Consider the following 27,176-nt stretch of genomic DNA (forward strand, 5'->3'; position numbering starts at 1 on the left):
GATCCTCGGACTGCGCCCGAACCAACCAGTCGTCCAGGTACGGATGGACCAGGAGACCTTCCCGGCGCAGCTGCGCCGCCACCACGACCATTACCTTCGGGAATGTACGGGGGGCCGTCGCGAGCCCCAAACGGGAGTGCTCGAACTGATAATGCCATCCTAGAATGCAGAACCGGAGAAAGCGTTGGAACGACGGCAGACTGCCTATGTGAAGATACGCCTCCGAGAGGTCCAGGGAGGCTAGGAACTCGCCGGGCCGTACCACGGCGATGACTGAACGAATCGTCTCCAGTTCGAAGTGAGGAACGCGAAAACAGCGGTTTACCCCTTAGAGATCCAAAATTGGTCCGGACGTGCCGTCTTTCTTTGGGACGATGAAGTAAATGGAGTAACGCCCCTCATGTTGGCTGACCGGGCCGGGGGAAATAGCACCCAAGCTTTCCAAGCGTTGGATGGTGTCTAGCACCGCCGCCTTCTTTTTGGGGGCCTTGCAGGGTGAGACAAGGAACTTGTCCACTGGGGTACGAGCCAAATCTAACGCGTAGCCGTGTCTTATCACATTGAGGACCCACCGGTCCGACGATACACCGGCCCATCTCCCGTAAAAATGACAGCAACCGCGCCCCGACGTTGGGGATGGCGAGCTGAGGCCGCGGTGGGAGGTGGGCCGACCAGCTTTCATTGCGAAGACTTGGCCCCTGTGATCGCCTTGTCTTCCGAAACGCTTCCCCCGAAAGGAACTGCCGCTGCCACTGCGGGGTACGGAAGGAGGAAGACCTATACGATTGTCGGAGGCGCCTCGCTGACCCTGGCGAGATCATAGCTCTGGCGGCCGCCCGGAGCAAGTCATACAAAGCATCTGCGGCGATCCGCCTGCCGCGCCTTCTCCTCCGACCGATCCGCGATGGCCTGGAACACCCGAGCCCCACGGAACCCAACACGCAGCGCAAGCGACTACAAATCAAGGCCGACCCCTGAAAACACTTGCTCCAGCTGGAGTTCCCTCCTCCTATCCTGGATATCCGTGAGAGCGGTCGCTCCTGTAACCGGGACCGTTGACCTTTCAGGTTCCGCCGACACCGCTGCATCCACCCTGGGAACCCGAAGAAGCTCCAGGGTATCTTCTGGCAATGGATACAACTTGTCCACGGCTTTACTCACTTTCAGGTCCAGCTCCGGGGAATCCCCTTCCCGGAAAATATATCCGCAGCCGAACAGAGGAACGGGAAGGCCACCGCTGGGCCGGAGAGCTGGAAAAGACCGGATCCAGCCTGGCTCCCGGTCTAGACTCCACCTGTGGGGCCTCCACTCCCAATTCCTGCAGGATGGCCCGAATAAGGGGAGCCAACGCCTCCCTCCGGAACGAGCGGACTACCCTGGGGTCATCTCCATCCACTGCTGTACCTGTGCTGGTACCTGGCAGGCCTGACCCCTCTACCTCCGGCTCATCAGCGCCCCCCCAGCCGGGGCTGCGTCCGGGGCTGTGTCCTCCGAACAGAAGGACCCGGAGTCCTTCTCCTGCGGTCTGCTCCGCACCGGGCACTTCTGCTTTGGAGGGTCGGAGGGCTCCTGAGTCCGTCTCCTGCGGTCTGCCCCGTACCGGGCACTTCAGCTTTGGAGGGTCGGAGGGCTCCTGAGTCCGTCTCCTGCGGTCTGCCCCGCACCAGACATTACTGCTTTGGAGGATCGGAGGGCTTCCCAGATCCTTTTCCAGCTTTCCCCCTCTGCTGCCTAGATCTTTTGCCCTTCAGGACCGTCCGTAAAAGGAACGCGAAAACCGAAGAAAGAAGGCCTCCGAAACATAGGAGGCCCCCTCCGCACTGACCTCAACCAGAGAAGCAGCCCCTCCACCCAGGGGAGGCCCCCCCGGGGGCTCGCTGCTGCGGGAAAAACGCCGGAGGGAGACCTCCATTTGCTAAGACCTGTCTCGTGGTCTGGACAAACTGCAGCTAAAATGGCCGCCGTTCCCGCGCACGGAACAGCAGCGCTATCCCTGCCTGCTCGTTGCAGGGCGGCCCCGACGCTGACCGAAAACAAGGTACCCCGACCTGACTCTGACCGCCCCTATACAGGCGTGCGCGGCAGGAGGCTCCACGTGGCATCCCCCCCGCGACCGGCAAGTGCCCAGGGATCTCCACTAAAGTCAACCCCCCCCCGGAACGAAGCCGCGAAGGACGGAGAGCCGGCGAGGCGAGGAAGCCGCACAACAAAACAAAACAGACCTTTTTTTTTTTTTTTTTTTTTTTTTACTACTTGCGATTGCCGCTTGGACGCTGTCCCTGGTCCTGACCTGCCTGCTCCAGCGGGGGTGAGTGAACCGGGCTCCCCGGTGTCACCCCCGACGCTGCTGCCAGCAAGGGCCAGGTCCTCGACCCTCAGCAGCGGCCTCTACCAGGGGGGGATGGTCCCCTCAGAACCTCCCAACCCCCCTGGGAGGCCCTCAGGACGAGGGAGTCTTCTTTCTTCAGATGAACAAAGGCCAAAACTAAATTCTTCTTTACTTAGAAGAAAAAAATTGCCCAAAACCAAAGTAAAGAAGGAAAAATTCCAGAAAACCTGACTAACTACCAGAATCAGTGCAGGCAGAGGCTGTGACCGGACCTGCACCACCTACTGGAGACAGAGTAAGACTGAGGGGCTGTGACTGACACAGGGGCATATATGGCTCCGCCCACAAGTTTTAGTCTGTCTCCATCTACTGGTGCGGAGTCACAACCCAGGTGTCCTGGACTGATCCTGGTACGTACAGGGAAGACTAATCGGAGAAAATTCTTTTTCACTCAACGCACAATAAAGCTCTGGAATTTGTTGCCAGAGAAGGTAGTTAGTGCAGTTAGTGTAGCTGGGTTCAAAAAAGGTTTGGATAAGTTCTTGGAGGAGAAGTCCATTAATGGCTATTAATCAATTATACTTAGGGAATAGCCACTGCTATTAATTGCATCAGTAGCATGGGTTCTTCTTAGTGTTTGAGTAATTGCCAGGTTCTTGTGGCCTGGTTTTTGGCCTCTGTTGGAAACAGGATGCTGGGCTTGATGGACCCTTGGTCTGTCCCAGCATGCAATTTCTTATGTTCTTATGTTGTAATAGTGGGAAATGACGGGAGGTCTGACGGAGTCCCTCTAGTAGGGGATTCGTCTTAGGTTCCCCCAAGGCACTTGTGCCGGGGATACCCTGTTTCCCCGAAAATAAGACAGTGTCTTATATTAATTTTTGCTACCAAAGATGCACTAGGCCTTATTTTCAGGGGATGTCTAATAGAGCTGCTGGCTGCCCCTGCATCAGCCATGTCCCACCAGTGTGCTGTCAGAGAGAGGCAAGAGTGTGCAGCATTCATGGTAGTCAGCTTGGGCTGACTCTGCTGCTTTTGAACCTCTGCACACTGCTTGGAAGGGGTCCCCCGACTGGTACTGCCACCATCCCCAGATGTCAGTAATCTTGCTGCCACTGTCACTGCTGCCACATGGCTATTGGGGAGGCGCCGATTGCTGCTACTGACACTGAAGCCCATTCTGCTGCCTCCTCTGTGCAGGCCCCGTGGGCTTCCACTTTCTCCATGCTGATCTCGTACATTGTGAGATCCGCATAGAGAAAGTGCTATTCTTGCACATTCCCAAAGATTACATGTGCCAAACACTAAAAAGTAATTTTTTTTTACCTTTGCTGGCTGATGTTAGTTTTCTAATTGGTTGGTCACAGGCTTTTTTTTTCCCACCTTCCCTTTCTTATTTTTTTGCCAATTCCTTTTATATTGTCCTTTTTTCTTCCGTATTTCTTTTCTCTCCATCTTCTTCCCTCAAACACTGTCAGGTTCTCATTCTCACATGCATTTCTCTCTCACACACACACAGGCTCTCACTGTCACATGCTGTCTCTCATACAATCATTCATACACACAGTCTCTCACTGGCACATGCTGTCTGACTCTCACACACACAGGCTCTCTCTCACTCCCACATGCTGTCTTGCTCAAGCATAGGCTCTCACCGTCACACGCTGTCTCTCTCACACACACAGAGGATCTCACATGCTGCCTCTGCAAACATTCAGATCCTCACTCCCACACACAATCTCTCAACTCATTTCATACACGCACGCACACACCCTCTACAGACCCTCAGCCTCTCTCGCACCTCTGGGCCTCCTCTTCGCGGGTCGCCACAGGATGGGCTCTGCAGCGGCCCTGAACTTCTCGGGCCGCGGCAGCCCTGCTACCGGGCCTCTTCCTCGGCCCTGCTACCGGGCCTCTTCCTCTTCTTGGGCCGCTGCGACTTGGGATTCGCAGCAGCCCGCGGCGGCTCCTCCTCTTCTGCACACGCTGATGCTCTTCCTCCTTCCTGCCCACGCGGCTCCGGCAACGTTTACTTCCGGGGCGCACAGGCAGGAAGGAGGAAGAGCATCAGCGCGTTTGAACGCGATCTTTTTCTTCGGGCAAGGAGGCTCAGCGGCCGCATGAGCCTCCTTGCACCCGGAGGCATTGGCTCCCCTCGGGATACCACTGCTCGCGTCTGCCCCTAATACCTTGGAAACTTTATTTAAAAAAAAAAAATGACATCACAGGATTGACCGGCCCACCGGGGAAGCCCGATCCCCTGATAGGTCAATCCGCCCCTGTTTACAAGGGATGGCTTACTTTCGGGGGAGGTCTTATATTTAGGAATTCGGCAAAATCTGTACTAGGTCTTATTTTCGGGGAAACACGGTAGCGAGCTCTTTCAAGCTTTGTGTGACCAGGTCTGGAAGCTCATCCTTGGTGAAGAAGCGCCTCATGGTTCGGTGTGGCTCTGTCCTCAGAGGGAGTTCCCCTTCCTCCAGGGGTTCTGATTCATCATCTGAGTTGTCTGTGTCCCCGAAGGTGGGGCTTCTGGGCGTTGGAATCACTTCCCTGGGCATAGAGGATCCCGGGATGTTGAGGTCCTCTGGCGGAGGTTGTGGCCGTATTATCGGTGGCCCCGGTTGCATGTGGACGAAGGTATGCAGGCCTTTGAAGAATTCCACCCAGGAGATAGATGCTGGGTCTAAATTAAGAGGCGCTGTGACCCTGGGGAGCCCCGTTTGAGGGAGGGTCCCGCTGGGAGACGCTAGGTCCGGCGTACTGTTCGAGAAGCTGGAACCCGGTACCGGCTGGGGATGGCCATGGGCTGGATCCCCCAGGGCCTCCTCGCACTGTATACACAGGGCTGAGGCTTCCTCATGCTGTACAGCTCTAATGTGGCATGCTGGGCAAAGGCCCTGAGCCTTGAGCTTCTTTTCCGGTGCCATGGCTTGTGCACGTAAAATACAGTTATGCGCTCCGGTGCGTCGAAGTTGTGCGCGTAGGATCGCTATGCGCTCAGGGAGATGTGCGCGCTTTTGTGCGCACAGATTAAAGTTATGCGCCCGGAACAGTAAGTGCGTGGCTATGCGCATCGCTTGTGCGCACAGTACTTGGGCGCGCAACGTTGTGCGCACAAGGTATTTGTGCGCCTGGATCAGGACGGCGGACAGGGCAGCAAACAGATCAAAACGGTGACAACGACCACGCAGACAATATGGCGACCACCTCGGAGGGTCTCCACGTGGGAGGACCCTCGGATCTGACCGGCTCTAGCCCTGCTAGGGCAGATCAACCCGGTGGCACTGGTCCCGGCTGGCGACCTATGCGACTCCTCGCGCTTCGGAGACCGGAGACTTTTAAATAGATTTATACCTTACCTTGTCTCGGCGCTTCCCGGTCTCATTCTGGGTGGTCTCCGGCTGCGGGGGGAGAGGGAAAATACCTTCACCGCCGCGCTCGAAGTTGCACCTGCTGCCTCTCAGCTTCACCTGAAGTCGGGGGCTAGGTCCCCGCCGAGGGTCGGCCACCGGACCGAGGCTCACCTCTGAGGGATCGCGGAAATCACCTCGGGAATTCTCAACTGGGGGAGGGACCCATTGGGTGTCACCGCAGGAGAGCAGGGCTCGTCTGTAAAGGTAAGATTTCTTCTTGTTTTGGTTTTCTTTGCTAAATTACTCTAACGCTGTGCTAGCGTGCATAATAGTCTCGAACTGCTATGGAGATGGAAAATACTGGAGAGCTGCACTTCCTGCAGGGGTATATGTACTAGGGCTGAATTCAGATTGAAATCTGATCCGTCTCCAACTGCTATCAGGAGAACACTATACCCATTGGTCCTGAGTCCATCTGCTACACGCTAGGAAATATTTCCTATGGAGATATTAAAACACACAGTTTGACAGGAATTTTAAACAGGAGTTTTTTGTGTGCACTCTCTGTGCTCTTTAAGAATCTATTTCAGTTTTTGTAAAAGAAATTAGTTTTGGGGCCAAAGAATATATGAAATGTGAAAAACTGCTCCACAGATGTATTTTACACTCTTTCTTTACCGAAAATAACACTCCACACATTTTTCCCAAATTTTGGCTATGCTGTTGCTGGTTCTCCAAAATTCCTGAATAGGAAGGAAGAAACTGAACGCTAACTGTACCAAGAGAAGTGTTCACTGTGAAGATTTCTGATGAAGTAAATTCATTAGCTGATTAAAAATATCAATAATTGCCCTTAAATAAATGTAGAATATTAACTTTTTAAAAATGCAAATTAATAGGCATGACAGCTAATTATAGTTCTCTCTAGATCCATGATAAGTAAAAAAAAAATAGTTGCAGGGAAGAACAGCTAATTCTGAAGAAGTAAGCAATACAAGCAAAGTAAAGCAGCTGTAGATGGAAGTTGAGGGGAGGGGTCTAATTAGGAACTGTTAATGAGTAGTGAAAGAGCTGATGAGTTTTAATGGTAAAGCATTAATAGTGTTAATGTGCATCAGGACAGCTGTTAACTGACTGCTGAAGATACAGGATGGCTATTAAATATTAATTGAAAGTATTAAATATAGTCAATGGTACAGAGCAGAGAGCTGTAAAGTGAACCCTGTTAGCCCAGACAAAAGTGGTTGCTAATCAGACAATTAGTTCAGTCTCACTAATATAAATTTAGAGAACATGTCTATTTTTGGTTTAAAAATACAGTAGTTACAAGCACTTGGAAGGTAGAAACCTACTTTGCGTGGGTTTTCCCAGACCCTACAGACATGAACTGTAGGGTCTAGGAAAACACATGAGCATGGGGGTAACTTGCTTGATGTGACGGTTAGTACCCTTAACCAAAAGCCTGATACTACACTTCTGATGCAACTCCAACATTGCACATTGCTCTCCAATTCAATGGCAGGGGGGGAGGGAAATTGGTCTTAAACAGTAACCAACAAGAGCCCAGACCATGGCGGTCTGAGAAACTGATAGGTATGGGAAACTGATAACTTTGGGAGCTTGCTGGGCAGACTGGATGGGCCGTAGGGTCCTTTTCTGCCGTCTGTTTCTATGGGTTTGTGGAATAGTGGCCCAGCATACGCAGAACTAGGATAGCATTTTCAGTTACTTTTTTAAGTTTAAAATATATACAGTGGTGTGATCAGTAGACTGTAAAAGAAAGACACTTCTGGATAGTGTGTCATGTCGAGTCCATGAAGGACTGCACCAGGGGCATCTTCACTTCCCCAGTGCATCCTCAGTTCCCTGATAGCCCCTGTAGGAATGGAATAGCAACCTAGTGCTAAGAGCAATGGGCTGGGAACCAGGGAAACCAGCTCACATTAACTGGATTACTTCTCATCAAAAAGGGTTATCTGGTTTCATTATTAATTGTGGAAATCCGAAAAGTATTTCCCATGGTACCAAAGAGAACAGAAAGAGAATATAATAGAGAGCTGTTGAAAGGAAAGTTGCTTATGCTTCAGGAATTTAATCTTGAAGAACTGTATGAGTTTTAAATGGTTAAATAAACTTTATAATTTACTGAAAAGATTGAAGCCAATATTCTGTAGGCCGTTTAGTGGACCAGTTATCCTGCTAAAGTTAGCCGGATAACTTGTCCCATATATTCAGCGAAATAAATGACTCGCTAAATATACTTGTTTAAAATGATTTGGCTACACATAGTTGAATAACTTTAACCCTACCCAGCCATTGGTTGAATATGACCAATTAGGCCTAAAGTTATTCGGCTGGATAATCAGCTACTTAAAAACAAAACAAAAAAAAAAAACTCCTACAAGTTGCAGGCCTCCCAGCCCGACGACTTCCCACCCCTACCATGTCTTTACCCTCCGCCATTGACCCAGAAAGCTGCCTTAACTTGAAAAAACAAAACAAAAGTTAGTTACAAAAGAGGATCACCATCAACCCAGGCCACCAAGCCTCCCCCTTCGCTAAAAAAACAACTAAGTTACACCTTTTGCCCCGCCACCCCCCCAAACAGCCACCACCCTCCCACCCCGTCCCAGGAAGACACCCTTCCAACCCACGTTATCTTCAAAATCTACACGCTTGTCCATGCCGAGATCGCTGTGCTATGCGATCCTGGCCGCTTCAAGCGTTACTTAGGTAATAACACTGGAAACATAATTTTACACTACACAGTATGCCCTCCAGCGTTATTATCTAAGTAAACCTGGAAGCAGTCAGGATCGCATAGTACAATGATCCCAGCATGGACAAGGGGGCCGAATTTTGAAGGTAACTAGTGGATGAGAAGGTGTCTATCTGGGATGGGATGGGGGAAGAGAGAGAAGGGGTAATTCAAAGATATTTTAGTAGGCAGGGAGGGGGGAGGCCTGGAAGCCTGAGCTGGCAGCAATCCCCTTTTGTAATTTTAAATGTTTTGGTTTTTTTTTGAGGCACATTTCTGGGTCAGCAGGGGGGCAGGACCAAGTAGAGATGTGGTGGTGGTTGGGGGGGGGGGGGGGCAATCGGGCCTGGAGGCTCACGACTTGGTTGTTTAGTTTTTGTTTTTTTAAGGGGCACTACTTACCCAGATATCTCTGAAGATATCTAGGTAAGTAATAAATTATCCAGCCACATGAGGCCAGATAACTTTGGATGTGCTCTGAAGCAGATTAACTTAGATAACTGAACCCACCCCGGAACATCCCTTTTATATCTGGCTATAAATTAGCCAGATAAGTTGCTGAACTTTGCCAAAATTAGCCCTTTACACACAACTTTTCAGTTATCCGCCCAAATGGCTTTTGAATATCTACCCCATCTTGTATACCTTATTCAATAACTAAGTGCCAGATGTACCAATGTCTTTTTTCCTACTTTGTGGGGGGGGGGGGGGGGGGGGGGAGAAGAGAGAGAAAGCTTAGTCTCTCTGGTCCTACAAGGAAGTATTCCTATGGATAAAAATATGTTTTTAATCTATTTGTGTGTATTTTCTGAATGTGACAGAAATGTATTTATAACTGTGTTAGAAGTGAAATTATGTGAAATTGACATATATACTATTCCTATTATTGTGTGTGTAGCATCAAAGCTAACCTGCTCCAATGCTTAATATCTACCTCTGGGGGAACCATTGTCCATGCCGGGCATAGACCCTTTATTCACTAAACATAGGCCTAAGGGTGGGGAGCAGGGTAGTAGAAATCCCCCCCCCCCCCCCCCCCCCCAACCACCACCACACACTAAGAGAAATCTTTGTAAAGTAGGTAGTTTTGTTTACTGGTTATACAATCTGCTAATTGTATTTAAGGTCACCTAGGAGAGCGGTAGGCTTCTCCAGTCCTTGAGTGTGGCAAGCCAGTATGGTTTTCAAGATATTCACACTCAGTACTTGCATGTACTGGCCTCATGCAAACACATATCATACCTATTCATTGTGGATATCCTGAAAACCCTACCAGCTTGCGGCCCTCGACAACCAGAACTTTGCCTCAATTAAAAAGAAAACCAAAACAAAACCCGTTTCCCATTATTTTTAGGGCACATACCCCTAAATGACTTGTACAACAGCAGTACTGACAACGGTACCTGGCGGGGAGCTGTAGTATCTTCCATTGAGATCTTGGGTTTTTCTTCTTCCCCAAAACACAGACCTGATTCTCCAGCACCGTTTGTACTACAGGAAAAAAAAAAAAAAAAGGTATGAGACTCCCGCAATACTTTAATTGTAGCAATGAAAAGGAATACAATAGGAGGAGCCTTTTCTAGTAGAAATAAAAGCACTGGCTGCACTTGCACAGTGAGCCAGGCAGACACTCCCCACATCGCTTCTGCTGAAGATGCTTCCTAGCAGAGGTTGAAAAATATTTAGAAATCTTGGGCACCAGCCAAGGATTTGTAGGAGCTAGGGAATGTGTTCTCCTTAAGTAAAAAAAAGTTTTTTGCTCTTTTATGTCTTTATTTTACGTATCTTTTGCCCACTTCTGTCATTTCCTACCTTGTATTCTCCCCTTACTTTCCTTCCTTCCCTCATTTTCTTTCCTCCTGAGCTCTCATGGTCTGGCTTTGCTGCAGCAGGTCTCCTTCACCCAGGCCTGCCTCAGCAACGGCTCTTACCTGGCCAGCTTGGTGCTGGCCTATGCAGAAGAGCCAGTGAAAATTTCAGAGGCTTGAGTGACTTGGGGCTCAGAATCTTTCCAGCCCCACTCCCTAGTATTGTAAACGTCAAACATACATGGAGATCTCTTGTAATGTTATTCACTTTCTTGTACAAAATATCTTTTCTTTTGCAGAAGCAGGTATCTCTAAATCAAACTTTCAGTTATCCACCAGGGAGAATGATTAAATGCCAGCAGAATGCTTGCCAGTGTTTAGTGTTTACACCGAGTAGTTGGGAAGGCGTACTGGATCTTCTCAGATGTGCTACAAACCTACAACAGCAGAGTAGAAGGAACTGTCCTCACAACATACACAGACAGTGTTGCTGGATACAGACGACGAGTGCTGTACCTGGGAGGATAAGGACCTTTACAAGTGGGCTGGTTTACATCCTTCGCCATCATTTCAAGTCCTTCTTAGAGTGACATTTAAGTTAGCAAGCAAGGAGGCAAAAACTGCTCTCCTCCACAAGGAAAAACAGTCAAGGTAAACAAGGTAAGCCCTGAATGAATAAAAGCCCACAATAAATCAGTCAATAAAATATAGAAGAGGAAACTACTAAAGTAGACACTGGAAAAATTAAAAGAAAATAAAGAAAGGAAGGCAGAGCATCATCTTAGAGAGTCGCGTGTGAACATTCAAAATGAAAGACCTGGTGGTCATCATGGCAGAAGTAGACTTGGTATAATGGAAACAAGCAATGGGATGTGACCAACCCAGGGTATAATTTCTTCAGAAGAGACAGAGTAGGGGAAGAATAGCTTTTTACATTAGAAACATAATACTAGCCTCTAAAATAAATGGAGATCAATGAGAGGTTGGGTTACTCTGAAAAATTCTATGAACATGAGAGTATTACACAGCCCTCCAGCATAGGTGAAGGAGGCAGAGTCAGATATAAGCATTGCCAGGATGGTGCCCAAAAATGAAGGACCAAATGCGAACTATAGCCTACCTGCTGCAACATCAGCTGGAAGTAGCGAAGTCCTAAATGATCTGGAAGGGGCACACCTCAGGCAATTAGTGGATCACTCCACTTAAGGGCAGGCTACACTGGATGTGGTACTGATACATGGAGAAAGTGTCTCTGCCCCTGGAAAATGTAGGGTTTGATGATCACTGTACTGTGTAATTCAGTATTAAACTCTGACATGAGGCATGCTATGACAGTTTCCTGGACTTTGGGAAGGCTGATTTCATGAGAATGAGTGATAACATTGATGAGGTCTTATTGAGAATCCATTAAAAAAAAAAAAGAATACAAAGAAAAGTTGGCTAGCAATAGAAGGGAGCATTGCAACAAAGCTCCCTGTAAGGCTGGTTAAAGGAAAAAAGAGAAAATCAATACAGCTCTTTAAGGAGCCAGCAGAAGCAGTAAGAGCAAAGAAAAAGCAAGTTTGCTTACCATAAACGGTGTTTTCCGTAGATAGCAGGATGTATTAGCCATTAGCTGTCTGGGACATCCCTCCTGGGCAGCTAGGTGGAGCTTCTTAAAGCATGCGGCTGCACATTCATTCCTACGCAGCTCCATTTTCCTCTCAGTCTATTCCAAAGCACGTCTGTGCAGAGTGAAGTGGAGACTGTCCGGGGAAGGGGGAGGGTCAACATGGCTACTTCATCCTGCTAGCTACGGAAAACACTATTTATGGTAAGCAAACTTGTTTTTTTCCCCCTGCAGATTAGCAGGCTGAATTAGCCATGATGTCTGGGAGTCCCCAGCAGAAGGTTGTGAGCGCAGTCTGAAGAGTCCCTGTGGGAACACTGCAGTTCATGAGCCTGAGTAAGACATGTTGTGCCCATCCTGAACCAAGGTGGCGGACAGTCTCTTTACATAGTCCCTGATTGGAGCATGGTCCTGTCCATCACCGCATCTGTAGCGGTTTGCTGGACGAGACAGTAAGAAGAAGTGAAAGTATGCAGCGAGGACCACGTAGCATATCTGCATACCTGCATATCCCGATCCTGATGGATCGGGATATGCAGGTAGGCTTCTGATAAGTCTAAGGCCGTGAGGAATTCCCCTGGCTGTACTGCGGTCTTGACTGAGCGCAGAGTTTCCATGCGAAACCTCGGGACCCTTAAGTACCGGTTGACTGACTTGAGGTCCAATACGGGCCGGAAAGTGCCCTCTTTCTTGGGCACCATGAAATAAATGGAATAGTGCCCAGAATCCATTTCCCATGCAGGTACTGGGATTATGGCTTTCAAGGACAGGAGCCTTGCCAGGGTGGCTTCCAATGCTGCTTTCTTGTGGATTGGACACGGAGATTCCACGAACCTGTCCGGAGGGATGTGATGGAAGTCCAGATAATACCCCTCTCGGATGATACGTAATCTCGACCCACCTGGGGTAGAAGAGGGTTAACCTGCCCCCTATGGCTTCAACCCCCGGATGGATCGGCTGATTCTCATTGGGGGGTGTGGCCGGAACCCGAACCCGAGCCGGCTCCCCTCTTGCGCTGCTTGGTCCGAAAGGACTGGTTCCTGGCCTGAGGACGAGGTGCCTGGTAGCGACTCCTATAGGGAGTGAAGCGTTGGGAGCTTCTACCTCTGGAGGGCCTTGGAAAGGTGCACTGGTTCCTCTTGGACCTGTCTTCAGGTAGTCGAGGTACTGGAGAGGCACCCCATGTGCTGGCCAGTTTATCTAGGTCGCTGCCAAACAGAAGAGACCCCTTGAACGGCATTCTAGTGAGACGTGTCTTAGAAGGGGCGTCGGCTGACCAGTTTCGTATCCAGAGCTGCCTCCTGGCTGCTACTGAGGATGAGACCCCCTTGGCTGTCGTACGGACTAGGTCGGAGGCGGCATCCGTAAGGAACGAGAGAGCTGACTCCATGTCAGCTGCCGGGGCATTGTTCCTGACCTGTGACAAACAGGAACGTGTTACCACGGTGCAGCAGGTTGCGATTCGCAAAGACAGAGCTGCTACCTCAAAGGTGTGTTTCAGGATGGCGTCCAGGCGTCGGTCATGAGCGTCCTTGAGGGCCGCCCCCCCATCCACTGGAATGGTAGTGCGCTTGACCACAGCGCTAACCAAGGCGTCCACCTTAGGGCACGCCAGCATATCCTTGATTGCCGGTCCAGGGGGTACATGCCGGACAGGGCCCGACCCCCTTTGAATAAGGCCTCCGGCGCATTCCACTCCAAATCTATCAGCTGTTGCGCCGCTTGCAGGAAGGGGAAATGGCGGGCTGTGGGACGAAGACCCTCCAGTAGGGGGTTCTGCGTAGATGCCTCCATGGTGCTGGGGCCTGGAATAGCCAACTCCGTCAGGCACTGAGAGACCAGGTCGGAGAGATCCTCCTTGGGAAAGAACCGCCTCATAGTTTGATATGGCTCTATCCCCGAGGGAAGTTCCCCCTCCTCGGGGGGTTCGGACTCGTCCTCCGAGACCTCAGGGTCCGCATGAGCGGGACTGCCCGGAGGCGGATGCCCGCAATAAGGGCGACAAGGGCCAGGGGTAGGGTCAGCCGGAGCGGCAGCAGGGCCTGGACGGGACGCTGACTGCATCTGTACAAAGGCGTGGATCCCCTTAAATAAGTCAACCCAGGAAATGGAAGCGGTCTCTAGCTGCCGGGGTACTAGGTCCCCCGGAATTCCTGGCTGTTCAGGGCGCCCCGCTAGATCTGGGGTGGCCCCTGGGGAACTATCGGTAAACCTCGGTTGAGACTGGTCCTGGCCAGAGGCTCCCACGGCCTCCTCACATTGGGCACAAAGGGAGTCTGGCTCCTCGCTCTGCGTGGCTCTAAGCTGGCACGCTGAGTATAGGCCAAGAGCTTTCACGCCGGAAGCAGGAGGAGCCTCCCCTGGAAATACCGGGGCGTTCAAGTGTTCCATCGCTGCGAATGCAGGGCGCCGGCTTATACCAATAATATGCGCTTAATAATATACAATATGCGCTCAATATACAATATGCACTCAGCACTATGCGTTCAAATAACGTACAATATGCGCACAATATACAATATGCGCTCAAGCCTATGCGTTCAGCAGTATGCGGTGAATAATATCCAATATGCGCTCAAATATAACATATGCGCTCCAGAATATGCGATATGCGCTCAAGCCTATGCGTTCAGCAGTATGCGGTGAATAATATCCAATATGCGCTCAAATATAACATATGCGCTCCAGAATATGCGTTCAGCACTATGCGTGCAAGAACGTACAATATGCGCTCAATATACAATATGCGCTCAAGCCTATGCGTTCAGCATTATGCGGTGAATAATATCCAATATGCGCTCAAATATCCAATATGCACTCAAGAATATGCGATATGTGCTCAAACATACAGTATGCGCTCAAATTATGCGTACAGCACTATGCGCTCAATAATATACAATATGCGCACAAAAACATACGCTTAGTAATGTATGTGCTGCATTGTGCGCCTCTCCACAGGCGCTTAATACCTTAACAAGGCTAACAAAATGGCGACCTCCACGGCGTGTCGTCCACCGGCAACGCCGCCGATCCTCGTACCTCGGAGACCAAAAGTAAGAGATGAACGCCTTACCTGATCTTCGGCGCTTCCCGGCTGTAACCCGGGCGGTCTCCGGCTGCGGGGGGAGAGGGGAAATACCTTCACCGCCGTGCTCGAGGAAGTGCACCCGCTGCCTCTAAGCCGCCGAACTCGTCTCGCTCGGGGCTAAGTCCACGCCGGGACCAAGGCGCCTCTCAGCCAGGCCCGAGCCCTTCTCGCTCAGAGGCTAGATCCCTGCCGCGATTCGGCCACCGGACCAAGGCCTAAACCTCCGAGGGATCGCGGAAATCACATCGGGAAACTCAACTGGGGGAGGGACCCGAGGGTATCACCGCAGGAGTGCGGGGCTCGTTGTCTGTATCTTCGTAGTAATTTAGTAAGTCAAAGTAGAAAGTAGATTTGGAAAACACGCTCAGCGAACGTGCAGGAGCTCCAAACTGCTTTGGAGACGGAAATTACTGAGTTGCTTCACTGTGGGGGTATATGTACCCGTGCTGACGTCAGATCCGTCTCCAACTGCTAGCACGAGCACACTATACCCACTTGTTCTGAGTCCATCTGGCTACACGCTAGGAAATCTAATTTTGTACCTGAGGCAACAGAGGGTAAAGTGACTTGCCCAAGATTACAAGGCGTGACAGTGGCATTTGAACCCTGGTTTCTCTGGGTCATAACCTGCTGCTCTAAACACTAGGCTACTCCTCCACTCAATATTTATTTAGATTTTATCTCAATATAATCATCAAACACCACTTTGTATTGATTAGTCATAAACATGAAAGCAGAGTTGCTTACCTGTAACAGGTGTTCTCACAGGACAGCAGGATATTAGTCCTCACATAAGGGTGACATCATCAAGATGGAGCCCAATCACGAACACTTTTGTCAAAGTTTCCAGAACTTTGACTGGCACCTACTGGGCATGCCCAGCATGGCACTAACCCTGCAGCCAGCAGGGGTCCCCCTTCAGTCTTGTCTTATAGTAAAAAGTACATGCGAAAAATAAAATAAGAAAATGTAAACGAACCCAACTTCGCGGGGTAGCGCGCGGGTTTCGTGAGGACTAACATCCTGCTGTCCTGTGAGAACACCTGTTACAGGTAAGCAACTCTGCTTTCTCATAGCTCAAGCAGGATGGTAGTCCTCACATATGGGTGAGTACCAAGCTGAGGATGCCCGAGCAATGCACCAAATGTACCCAAAGACGTGCAACAGGCACAAGAACTGGGGTGGAATTTGGTAGCGGGCATCCTGAACCCTACCAGGTTGGCGGAAGGATGTTGGTACCTCAGTTCGCATAAGTTGCGTAGCACAGACTGGCCGAAGATGGAATCTTGTCTGCCAGCCTTGTCTAAACAATAATGGGCTGCGAAGGTGTGGAGAGAGCTCCAGGTAACAGCCTTACAGATGTCAGCAAGCGGCACCAAGCATGGGTGAGCTACTGATGTTGCCATCGCCCTGACAGCGTGTGCTTTAACACGGTCTTGAAGCGGAATGCCTGCCTGTTGGTAACAAAAGGAAATACAGTCCGCTAACCAGGAGGAGAGAGTCTGCTTACCCACAGGTTTCCCCAATTTGATGGGATCGAAGGAAACAAACAATTGAGTGCATTTCCTGTGGGCAGCTGTACGGTCTAGATAAAATGCTAGGGAACGTTTACAGTCAAGGGTATGCAGAGCCCGTTCTCCTGGGTTTGAGTGGGGCCTGGGAAAGAAGGTGGGTAGTATAATGGATTGATTGATATGAAACTCAGATACTACCTTAGGCAAAAACTTAGGGTGAGTGCGGAGTACTACCCTATCATGCAGAAGTTTAGTGTAAGGCGGGTAGATGACCAAGGCCTGTAACTCACTAACTCTGCAAGCAGAAGTGATTGCCAAAAGAAAAATCATCTTCCAGGTGAGATGGCAGAGATCACAGGATTGGAGAGGCTCAAACGGCGGTTTCATGAGCCGCCCCAAAACCAAGCTGAAGTCCCAGGAGGGCACAGTGGAGGTTTAAGGTGGAGCAAGCCCTTCAAAAAGTGTGTTACAAGGGGTTGTTCTCAAATGGGTACATCTCCGACACCTCTTTAGAAGGCGGCTACCGCACTGACATGTACCATGATGGAAGACGTTTGGAGACCTGACTCTGACAGGTGCCAGAGATAGTCCAAAAACTTTGGTGTGGAATAAGTGAAGGGATCGATGGACATGAAGTACACCATACGGCAAACCTGTTCCATTTGTAACGATAAAACTGCCTTGTGGAAGGCTTTCGTGAAGCTACTAGTACACGGGAAACCGGCTCTGAAAGGTTAAGAGGTTGAAGGATTAACCTTTCAACATCCAGGCAGTCAGGGAGAGGGCCTGGAGGTTGGGGTGACGAAGGCAGCCATTGTTCTGAGTGATCAGAAGCGGGTCCTTCCCCAGAGGAATATGCCAGTGTACTGATAGGTCGTGGAGTATTTGAAACCACACCTGGCGTGGCCAATGAGGGACTATGAGAATTATTAGTCCCTTGTCCCTTCGCAACGTCACGAGAGTCTTTGAAATGAGTGGAAGTGGAGGGTACACATAAAGGAGACCACTGGTCCACGAGAGGGACAAAGCATCTCTTGGCTGAAGGTGTTGGCTGCGAGTGAGAGAGCAGAAGTTCCCTACTTTGCGGTTGTGAATTGACGCAAAGAGGTCTATGTGAGGGTAACCCCAACGTTGGCATATTGAGTCCGCTACAGTGGGGTTGAAGGACCACTCGTGCGGTTGAAAAGTGAAACTCAGCTTGTCTGCCAACACATTGTCCACTCCCGGCAAGTAGGTGGCCCTGAGGTACATCGAGTGGGAAAGGGCTTCCGCCCTTATCTGTGCACCTTCCTGACAGAGGAGGTAGGAGCCCGTTCCCCCTTGCTTGTTGATGTACCACATGGCCACCTGGTTGTCGGTTTGAATCAGGATGACCTGGTTGGAAAGGTGATCCTGAAAAGTCCTGAGAGCATATCTGACTGCACGAAGCTCCAGGAAATTGATTTGGTGTTTGGCTTCTTCTGGAGACCAAATGCCCTGAGTTTGCAGGTTTGCGACATGTGCACCCCAGCCGAGGTTGGAGGCATATGTTGTCAAGGTTATTTGAGGGTCTGGAGCCTGAAATGGAAGGCCTTGAAGCAGATTGGATTGGATTGGTTTGGTTTGGTTTATCCACCAAGCCAGCGATAAGCGGAGCTGGTTGGTGATGTGGACAATGGTGGACATTGGCTGAAAAGACTGAATCCACTGTGATTTTAGAGTCCACTGCATTACTCTCATGGCCAGGCGGGCCACGGGAGTGACATGCACCGAGGAGGCCATATGACCCAGTAAAACCAGAAAATGACATGCAGTTGAGTGTTGTTGAGACTGCAGTCGATGGGACAGAGAAGCGAGAATGAAAGCAACCCAGAAAGACAAGTCTATCTGATGCAATGATGTAGTTTGCTGTACAAAGTTCAAGCATTATTTGCTTAATTTCAACATTACTTTACTTAAAGGCACACAATCGTTACAATCTATTTACTATTTTCTAGACACTAAATAAAAGGTTACCTGATTATACAAACAAGATGCTTTATGGGCATTTGCTGCAAATTTCTTCAGAACTGCCAGCATTACTGTCATCTTGCCTGAAGCAACTCTGGAAGGCACCAAATAATCATAATTCAAAGTGTCATCAAACAAGTATACTTGAACCTGAGGAGGAAATGTAGTGGTCACATACAGGTTAGATGCTCCCAGATGATCTTGGAAGTCATATTTAGGGCCTGATTTAGTAAATAAAACCCTAAAAAATTCATCCATTGATAATGTTTTCAAGCATCTCTTTGAAGCCAAGGATAGGAAAAACAGCATGCCAAGGTGAAAGACCCTTACACTCTGACAGGCTTGAGAATCTTGTTTTCTTATGAATCATTATGGAGACCACGTAGTTAATATTTTCGAAATACAATTCATGTGTGTAAGTGTGAAAGAGATATTAGGATCCTAAAAGGTATGGCGTTCCTTCCTTTTTTTTTTGTGCTGAATAGAACCTCTTGTTTGGTCTATTACTATGTGTCTACTACGTGCACATGTATCTCCTTCAAAATGAAGAATAACTAAGATGATCTCTGGCGCCCTCCTCTAATCCTCAGGTACAGTTACGGGACGAACCAGAAGGGACAATGACAGCATACTGGAGCTCTTTACCAGAATCTGTGAACAAAATCCATCTATTCGTCCAGAGATTAAAAAAAAAAGTGCGAACATCATCCAGCACTGAAGCCATAAGCGGCACACTACTGTTGATCAGATAGAAACCATCTGTAGAGTACCTCCCCAATATAGTCTTCTCGTTTCCCCCAATAACATGCTGAGTAAATGCCATAAGTTAAATATAGATACTTCAAGTTTCAAACACATGGTCTTCAGCCTAACATCTACTAATCCGCATATACAAAACAAAAATACACATATATCCGTATGTGTTACCCACCCGCTTTCACCGCGCAAGCAGCAAAACCCTTCTCTCAACAACCTCCACCTCTCGCGCGCCCCGGCTACGTCACCAAGAAGGTCAGAGGTTGCACGTGACCTCATCTGGCGAGAACTTTTTTCCCAGGGTGCCTCGGGGGTTGCAGCAGTATAGCAATTCCCCCCCCCCCCCCCCCCCCCTGCAACTTGATCGTTACATCTAGGTTCCGGGACCTTAAGGCAAAACGTTTCTTCTTCCGTTCCCTTTCCCAGCTGCTGTTTATCAATCACATAGCCAAAGCGCTCCGGTTTGCTTCCAAAACGATTTAGTTTTGAAGACAATTTTCCGCTTTATTTTCCCTCTAAGAAGAGATTAAGGCACATGGCAGAACCCGACAGGCTTTAACCGGAAGTGTTTGTGGGTGCCCTTTCCTTTTCCCATCGGCGGCGTTGACCGGGGCTGGTGTGGAGTGAATCGCGGCACGTGAGATTCCAGAAGAGCAGCCTCCGCCGCCGCCATGGTGAGAAACGGGCGATAACACGAATATGTTTCGGTTTGAGTAGAGGCATTGTGAGGCTGTTAGGGCGGCATTTCCCTCAGCCTTTTATAATAATCTCACCGGGAGCAGACACCTCAACGATAACAGACTTTAAAACCTAGGTTTATAATTTTGCTTTAACTTTTTGCAAGAATAACGCCGCGATAAAAAGAGGCGTGGTCAGGCTAATTGAGATTATGGGCCTTCACATTTTGGGCTGGTGAAGAAAGAGAGCGAGAGAGACTCTTTATAAGGCTCTATATGAGAAAACTATATCACTTTAAGAGGGGCAACTAGTAACTCAGGGTGAGGTTTGGTGGTGGGTTAGGTTTTAGGGGCCAGTTTAACATGCACAGTCAGAGGTACGAACAGCACAGTAGACAGCAGTGAAGATTTTATGTGATTTGGAGTGATGAAAGGTATAAAGAGATTTATACAATGTGCTCTTGGTCAAGAAGAGATTAAGGCACATGGCAGAATCTGTCAGGCTTTAACTGGAAGTGTTTTTGGGTGCCCTTCCCTTTTTCCCTCCGTAGCATGGGCCGGTGCTGTTAGTATCTCTGACTGGGCATGTTAAACTTCCCCCTCAAACCTAGCCCACCACCAAAACCTCACCCCTGAGTTCAGAATGGTCCCTCTTACAGTGGTATAAAAGATTAATATGTGTGCGTCCATAGAGGCTCTCTCTCTCCCCTGCCTCTCCCTACCCGAAATAGGATTTGTGATATTTATCGCAAATCGCATTACAGCTGTAACATAGCTATCGCAGCCATAGGGCCATAAAAAAAAGGTGTAGTTATTTTCTGCATTATAAACCATGATAGCGTGCGGTACACTATCGCACACAATGCGGACCACCCTTCATTTTAATTTACCATGCCCAAACTCGGCCTTAACTCCACCCAGTTAAAAAAAAATTCAAAATTTGCATATGCATCTCGCGATGCAATAGATAAGCTTGTGTTGTGACATTTTATTTATTTATTTATTACAAGTTTTTCTATACCGGTATTTGTTTTCACATATTGGTTTACCTGGAATGGAATAACAAAGGAAAAGATGTACATTGAACCGGTGGAGCTCAGAATAAGGGCAGGAGGAATAAGATAGATAACAGCATTAATATAGGTCAACAGGGTAGAACTATTTACAATCTAAAATGGTTGTATTATTTACACTTTCACATGAGGCAGGTTGCAAAAACAGGAGGGGGGGGAGAGGTAGCTGAGGGAGTAAGAGGACAAATAGTATGCAGAGGGAGAGGAGGGGGTGGAGTTATGCGAAAGCCTGCTTGAAAAGCCTGATTTTTTAGCTTTTTTTTTTTCAAATTTCTGAATGCAATGTTCCTGGCGCAGATCAGGGTCATGGAATTCCAGATCGAAGGCCCTGCAACAGATAAAGCACGTTCTTTCGTGGAGATGAGATGAGTGAGGTTGGGAACAGGAGAGCGCAGGGTTCCTTTATAGGTGGGTCTGTTGGGGGTGTGGAACTGTAATGAGTCATTGAGCCAATGTATGTCCTGGTTGTGTAGGGTTTTATGGATGATTGTGAGGATTTTGTAGAGGATTCTAAAGGAGATTGAGAGCCACTGGAGGTCTTTGAGGATGGGGGTGATGTGATCTTTCTTGCGAGTGTTGGTGAGGATTCTAGCTGCAGAGTCTTGGAGCATTTGGAGGGGTTTAGTGAAAGCTTTGGGGAGGCGTAATAGGGCATTGCAGTAATCAAGTTTGGAGAATATGGTGGCCTGTAGGACCGTGTGGAAACCACTGAAGTGTACTAGTGGTCTAAGTTTCTTGAGAGTGTTTAGTTTGAATAGCATTCTTTCATAATTGAGCTGATGAATTTTTTAAAGTTTAGGTGATTGTCTATAGTGACTCCTAGGTCACGTACGTGTTTCGATATGGGTATTGTGGTGAGGCAAGCTTTTAAGTCTGATCTGGTCATGATGTTGTGTTGGGAAGAGATGATAAGGAGTTCTGTTTTGGATGTGTTAAGTGCGAGGTTGAGGTTAGAGAGAAGATCGTTGATTGTGGAGAGAGCATTTTCCCAGGTTTTGAGGGAGTTTGGTAGTGAGTCAGTGATGGGGATGAATATTTGGACATCGTCCATGTAAATGAAATGGGTGAGACCTAGGTCTAATAGGAGTTGGCAGAGGGGGAGCAGGTAGATGTTAAAGAGAGTAAAGGAGAGCGAGGAGCCTTGGGGAATGCCTCTGGACAGGTTGATAGCTTTGGATTCTCTATTATCTATTTTGACTTTGTAGTTTCTGTTGTTAAGGTATGATTTAAACCACTTGAGGGGTGTTCCTGAGATGCCAATTTCTGTGAGACAGTTTAGTAGGATGTTGTGGTTTATGGTGTCATATGCAGATGATATATCGAGTAGGGCGAGAATGTCAGCATGGCCTTTGTCTAATCCTTTTAGGAGTGTGTCTGTGAGGGATATTAATAGGGTTTCTGTACAGTGGAATTTGCGGAAACCAAAATGTGATGGGGAGAGTATATTATGTTTTTCCAGATAGTCAATTGGAGGTTTACAACTTTTTCAAGAATTTTGGCGAGGAAGGGCAAGTTTGAGATTGGTCGAAAGACGGCATTCGAAAGGTTTGATAATTCCTATACGGACGTCTAGAGAGAGGCTGTCTTCGAGTCGTTGAATAATATCGTTTGGCAGATGTCGGCGTTGCTAAGGACTGCACTGCAAGAGCCTGATCCTTCAGCTTGCTGTGTCATGGAATCGCTTGCCGAATTGGTTATCCCCCAGACAAGGGAGATTAGCTAACTTCTCATGCAAGTCGTCACGTATAGCACTGGCTTTCAACCACGCTAGCCTGCGTGCCGCTATTGCTGTGGCTGATGCATGAGAGGAGTTTTCAAATCCCTCATAGACCGCTCGGAGCAGATGACGTGAACATTCTTCCATATCTAAAATGGGCGAAGGAATGTTATCTCCCGTCGAGGTAAACATGCCCTTGGTTGCTTGAATACACTCATACATGTATTGGACCATGTAGAATTGATGATGGTGAATACGAGCGGTCAGCATAGCATTCTGGTAGACACGCTTAGCGAAATCATCCAAGCATTTATTGTCCTTGCCTGGTGGGTTGGAGGCATGTGTTTTTGACTTTTTTGACTTTTGTAAAGCGGATTCCACAACTACTGATTCGTGCGGTAGCTGTAGAGTGGAATATGCAGAAGGTTTTTGGAGCTTGAACTTTTAGTCCGTTTTTCCTAGAGACTGCTGATACTGTGAAAGGTGTCTCCCACGATTTTTGAAGAACACCATGTAACACATTGTGCGGAGGAAGCGATGTAGGTTCCCCTGGTGTATCGAAGATTTTGAGGAGGCCTAACGTTTCTGCCCTGGGCTCTGGTAATTTTTGCACCTCCAATTTCAAAATGGCTCCCATTTTTTCTACAAACTTCGGGTAAGAAAGATCCTCCGGGGGAGAATACGGTTCAGCTAGTTGTTCAGGTGGATCTGAAGGGTATCCTGTGGATTAGGAATGTGAAGATTGTGACAGTACTGATTCACTCTTAGAGCAGTGGGAGTGCGCCTGCGAGGAGGGTTGCGGTCGCGTGGGAACCGGTGGTGATTCCACTGGGAACAACTGAGGCTGTTCTGTCGGTTGCTGAGGACCCGATTTTTCTTCTGGCGGCAAAATGAAAGACAACTCTAATGTCTCAAAGAATCCCGCAAGGGACTGCGAGAGATCCCAAAAAGCTTTTTGCGTTTGTGGTGGCATGGACGGGCGCCTGAGACACGTCCAATGGTAGTGGGTTATCCGGTGAGCGTATTGGCTGGCCCGATTGCGGGGTGTGAGGTCTTTCACTGATATGCTTAGGTATTGACTCATTGCGTCCTGAAGTATCCCTGTCATAGGATCTTGAGATGGAACAAGACGAAATGGAAGAGGAAATAGGTATTACTCGGATCTCTGATCGACCTGAGCTGACTGGATGACGTTGAAGGTGATGAATGATGTCCAGAATGCTCGGAGGATCGATGTCATTTATGTCCGTGCTTATGTCTGGAGGAGGAAGAATAACTTTCCCTATGATGTCTCGACCTCTTTCGAGTACGGGAATGTGCACTATCCGTCGTAGAATCCTTACTGGATGTGCAGTGTCTAGAAGATGTGTGACTTCTGCCCGTCGAGTATTGTCCTTTATGGCTCGATCTGGGCTGTACGTGTTGTATGAACTGTCCACTGACGTGAGTCAGCCCTGTACGGCGTTCGGAGTCCTGCCGTGACGTGCTCGATATAGGGTCTTTGTCATGCGACGCCAGAGTCAGTCTACTCTGCACCGGCCTCGGTGTCAAGTTTTCCTTTGTTGGTATGGTCGGCGCCCGCGCTGGTCCTTTCGGCGCCGATTCTGGCGCCAGTCCCTTCGGCGCCGGTCCCGGCCTGCCCTTCTGGCATCGGTTCCGATGTTCTCTGCTCCGGCTCCAGTGTCTGGGGCTTGGACGATGGCTCCGGGTTCGTCGGCACCGTTAGCAACAGCTCCAGCCTCTTTAGGCCTGTCGAGCGGTGCTTCCTTCTCAACTCCCCTTTCGCTGGTCGGGTCTTGCGCTCTGTACGCGTTTCTGACCTGTGCGCCGATGGATCCCGGTGCGTTCGTACGTGCTCGGGGGATCTCCGGCGCCGTATTTTCCGGACTAATGGTGAGAGTTCCCTCTGACCTGTGCGGCCTACTACGGGGGTTTTTGTGTCCTTACCTCCGGTCCCGGAGGTCTGCTGGCCACAGGAGGAGGCCCTTCTTTTCTGTGGTGGCGGCCTTGACTGCTGACCCGGGGAAGAATGAGTCGTCGACGGCCTGTTTGTCAACTTAAGTTCCACATTCTGTAGGCCCTGTGACGCAGGTCTCGCGGGGACATTTGTCCGCAAAACTCACAGTCCGGTCCCAGACAGCGGTAATGGACATGATCTTACCGCAAGAACATGGTTTGAAACCCGAAGGTTTCTTTGACATTTTCTTCATCAAAACAGAATAGAGCTCCGTGTGCGCTCCCGCGCACAGAAAGAACAGACTGAGGAGAATCTGTTACTTCCTGCGCGGGAACTCACGCGCAGCCGCAGAGGATACAAAAAATCTACACTCTGCTACTTAAGCTCCGCCTCCCGGGCACTGATTGGCAGTTCCCATGACAGTATGTCTAATTTAGCCCTGCTATCAACGGGAAAAGATTAGTATTCAAAAGGTACAAGGGATCTCGGAAAGAAGCCATAGAAGAAAATCTGGAAAGGCTGAAGAAAGTAGGGAAGTTAGGCCATAAGTGCAGTGAAAAAAATAGCTAAGGCAGGAAAGGAAAGTGACTTTTTAAAAAAGTTAGCAAAAGAAGGCTTGGATTGTAAGACTGAGATGAAAAGGAATGCGTGGAGGATCACATGGATAAAACAGAAACATTAAACAAATATTTTTGTTTAGTGTTCACTAAAGGTTGGAGAAGGACCACAGACAGATGGCAGGATTACATGTGGCAGGAGGGAAATAATTCTCCACTTAGATAAAAAAGGGTTTGTATAGAACTTGCAAAACTGGATAAGGCAATGGAGTCCTGGAATATTAAGGGAACTTGCAGTACAATTTTGTTCAGGTGCTCTTTGGAGACAGAACTAGTTCAGAGAACTGGAGACTGACAGATATTGTCACTTTTGATAACTGTGTGATTAGGAAGGAGGTTGAAAACTACAAACCAATCAATTAATGGAGTCACTGCTAAAGGAAAGTATAGTGGAGTATCTTGAATCCTGCAGATTACAGAATCCAAGACTGCATGGATTTATCAGCGGGAAATGTCACATGGGGAAAAGGGGCGGGCCCAAGAAGCAATTGTGGCTGGGAAATGAAGGCTGATGCAAATCTATTTGGTTTTCACCTAACCATGCCAACTTTTCAGAGTTTCATGGGTTTCCAGGTGTGTGGATGTGTATATATACTCAAAAATTGACTACTGCAATTCTCTACTCCTAGGCCTCCCTGCATCAACCCTCAAACCCCTCCAAATTCTGCAAAACACCACAGCTAGAATTCTAACCAACACCTGCAAAAAAGAACACATCACCCCAGTCCTCAAAGAACTCCACTGGCACACTATAGCCTCCTGAATCCTTTACAAAACACTCTCAATTATACATAAAACACTACACAACAATGGCTAGACACTACACTACAGTGGCTAGACAACAGCCTTCGCTTTTCCATCCCTAACCGCCCCACCAGGACAGCTTACCTTCGAACCATATACCACCCCCCCCCCCCACATACACACACACACACACACACACACACACACAAAAATGGTCCGCCTGAACACTACAAAAGAACGGGCCTTCTCGATTGCTGGTCCCAACCTCTGAACAGCATGCCACCAGACCTTCGACTAGAGCCCTCCTCCCAACAATTAAAAAAAAAAGCTAAAAACTTGGCTTTCCTAGCGTGTAGCAGATGGACTCAGGACCAGTGGGTATAGTGTACTCCTGATAGCAGTTGGAGTTGGATCAGATTTCAGTCTGATGTCATCCCTAGTACATATACCCCCGCAGGAAGTGCAGCTCTTCAGTATTTTCCGTCTCCATAGCAGTTAGAGACTACCTGCACACTCTCACAGCGTTAGAGCAAAATCAACGGAGAAAAAAATCCTAAAATTGGAAGAAAACATATCTCTACAGACGAGCCCCGCTCTCCTGCGGTGATACCCTCGGGTCCCTCCCCAGTTGAGAATTCCCAAGGTGATTTCCGTGGTCCCTCGGAGGTAAGATTCGGTCCGGCGGCCGATCCTCGGCAGGGACCTAGCCCCCGACTTTGGGCGCGGCTGAGAGGCAGCGGGTGCATCCTCGAGCGCGGCGGTGAAGGTATTTGCCCTCTCCCCCCGCAGCCGGAGAGCGCCCGGAACGAAACCGGGAAGCGCTGAAGACAAGGTAAGGTAGAAATCTTCTTCTAAGACTCCGAGGTTCGAGGAGTCACACAGGTCGCCAGCCGGGACCAGTGCCGCCGGGTTGATCCGCCCTAGCAGGGCTAGGCCCCGGTTAGATTCAAGGGTCCCCCCCCCACGTGGAGACCTTCCGAAGTGGTTGCCATATTGCTCGCATGGTCGCCGTCGCCATTTTGGCCCTATTCGCTGCTCTGTTCGCCGCTTCGACCCATGCGCACAAAAATTACATGTGCGCATAAGTTACACGCACAAGTGCCATTCGCATAAGATACACGTGCAGCATGCGCTTACTGGGCCGGGCGCATAACTGCGGCTTAGGCGCACACAACCCACACGCA

At 49.0% G+C, this 27,176-nt stretch overlaps 2 protein-coding genes across 3 annotated transcripts in view; one reads left to right on the top strand and one right to left on the bottom strand.

The window, feature by feature from the left end:
* GFM2 (G elongation factor mitochondrial 2) overlaps nt 1–19,444 on the bottom strand; it is a 163,083-nt gene extending 143,639 nt beyond the window's left edge. For both annotated transcript variants that reach the window (XM_029575022.1, XM_029575015.1), the window contains exons 1-3: nt 19,383–19,444; nt 18,458–18,545; nt 9,847–9,934 (exon numbers count right to left, since the gene is read on the bottom strand). In XM_029575022.1, the coding sequence (XP_029430882.1) occupies nt 9,847–9,934; nt 18,458–18,529 (160 nt within the window). In that variant the 5' untranslated portion in view covers nt 18,530–18,545; nt 19,383–19,444. The remainder of the gene's footprint in view (nt 1–9,846; nt 9,935–18,457; nt 18,546–19,382) is intronic.
* A 185-nt stretch (nt 19,445–19,629) lies between these two features.
* Nucleotides 19,630–27,176, top strand: part of NSA2 (NSA2 ribosome biogenesis factor) — a 63,512-nt gene continuing 55,965 nt past the window's right edge. The window contains exon 1 of the mRNA XM_029575035.1: nt 19,630–19,881. Within this exon, the coding sequence (XP_029430895.1) occupies nt 19,879–19,881 (3 nt within the window). The 5' untranslated portion in view covers nt 19,630–19,878. The remainder of the gene's footprint in view (nt 19,882–27,176) is intronic.

The sequence above is a fragment of the Rhinatrema bivittatum genome, chromosome 1 (assembly GCF_901001135.1).
Source record: "Rhinatrema bivittatum chromosome 1, aRhiBiv1.1, whole genome shotgun sequence".
NCBI lineage: Eukaryota > Metazoa > Chordata > Amphibia > Gymnophiona > Rhinatrematidae > Rhinatrema > Rhinatrema bivittatum.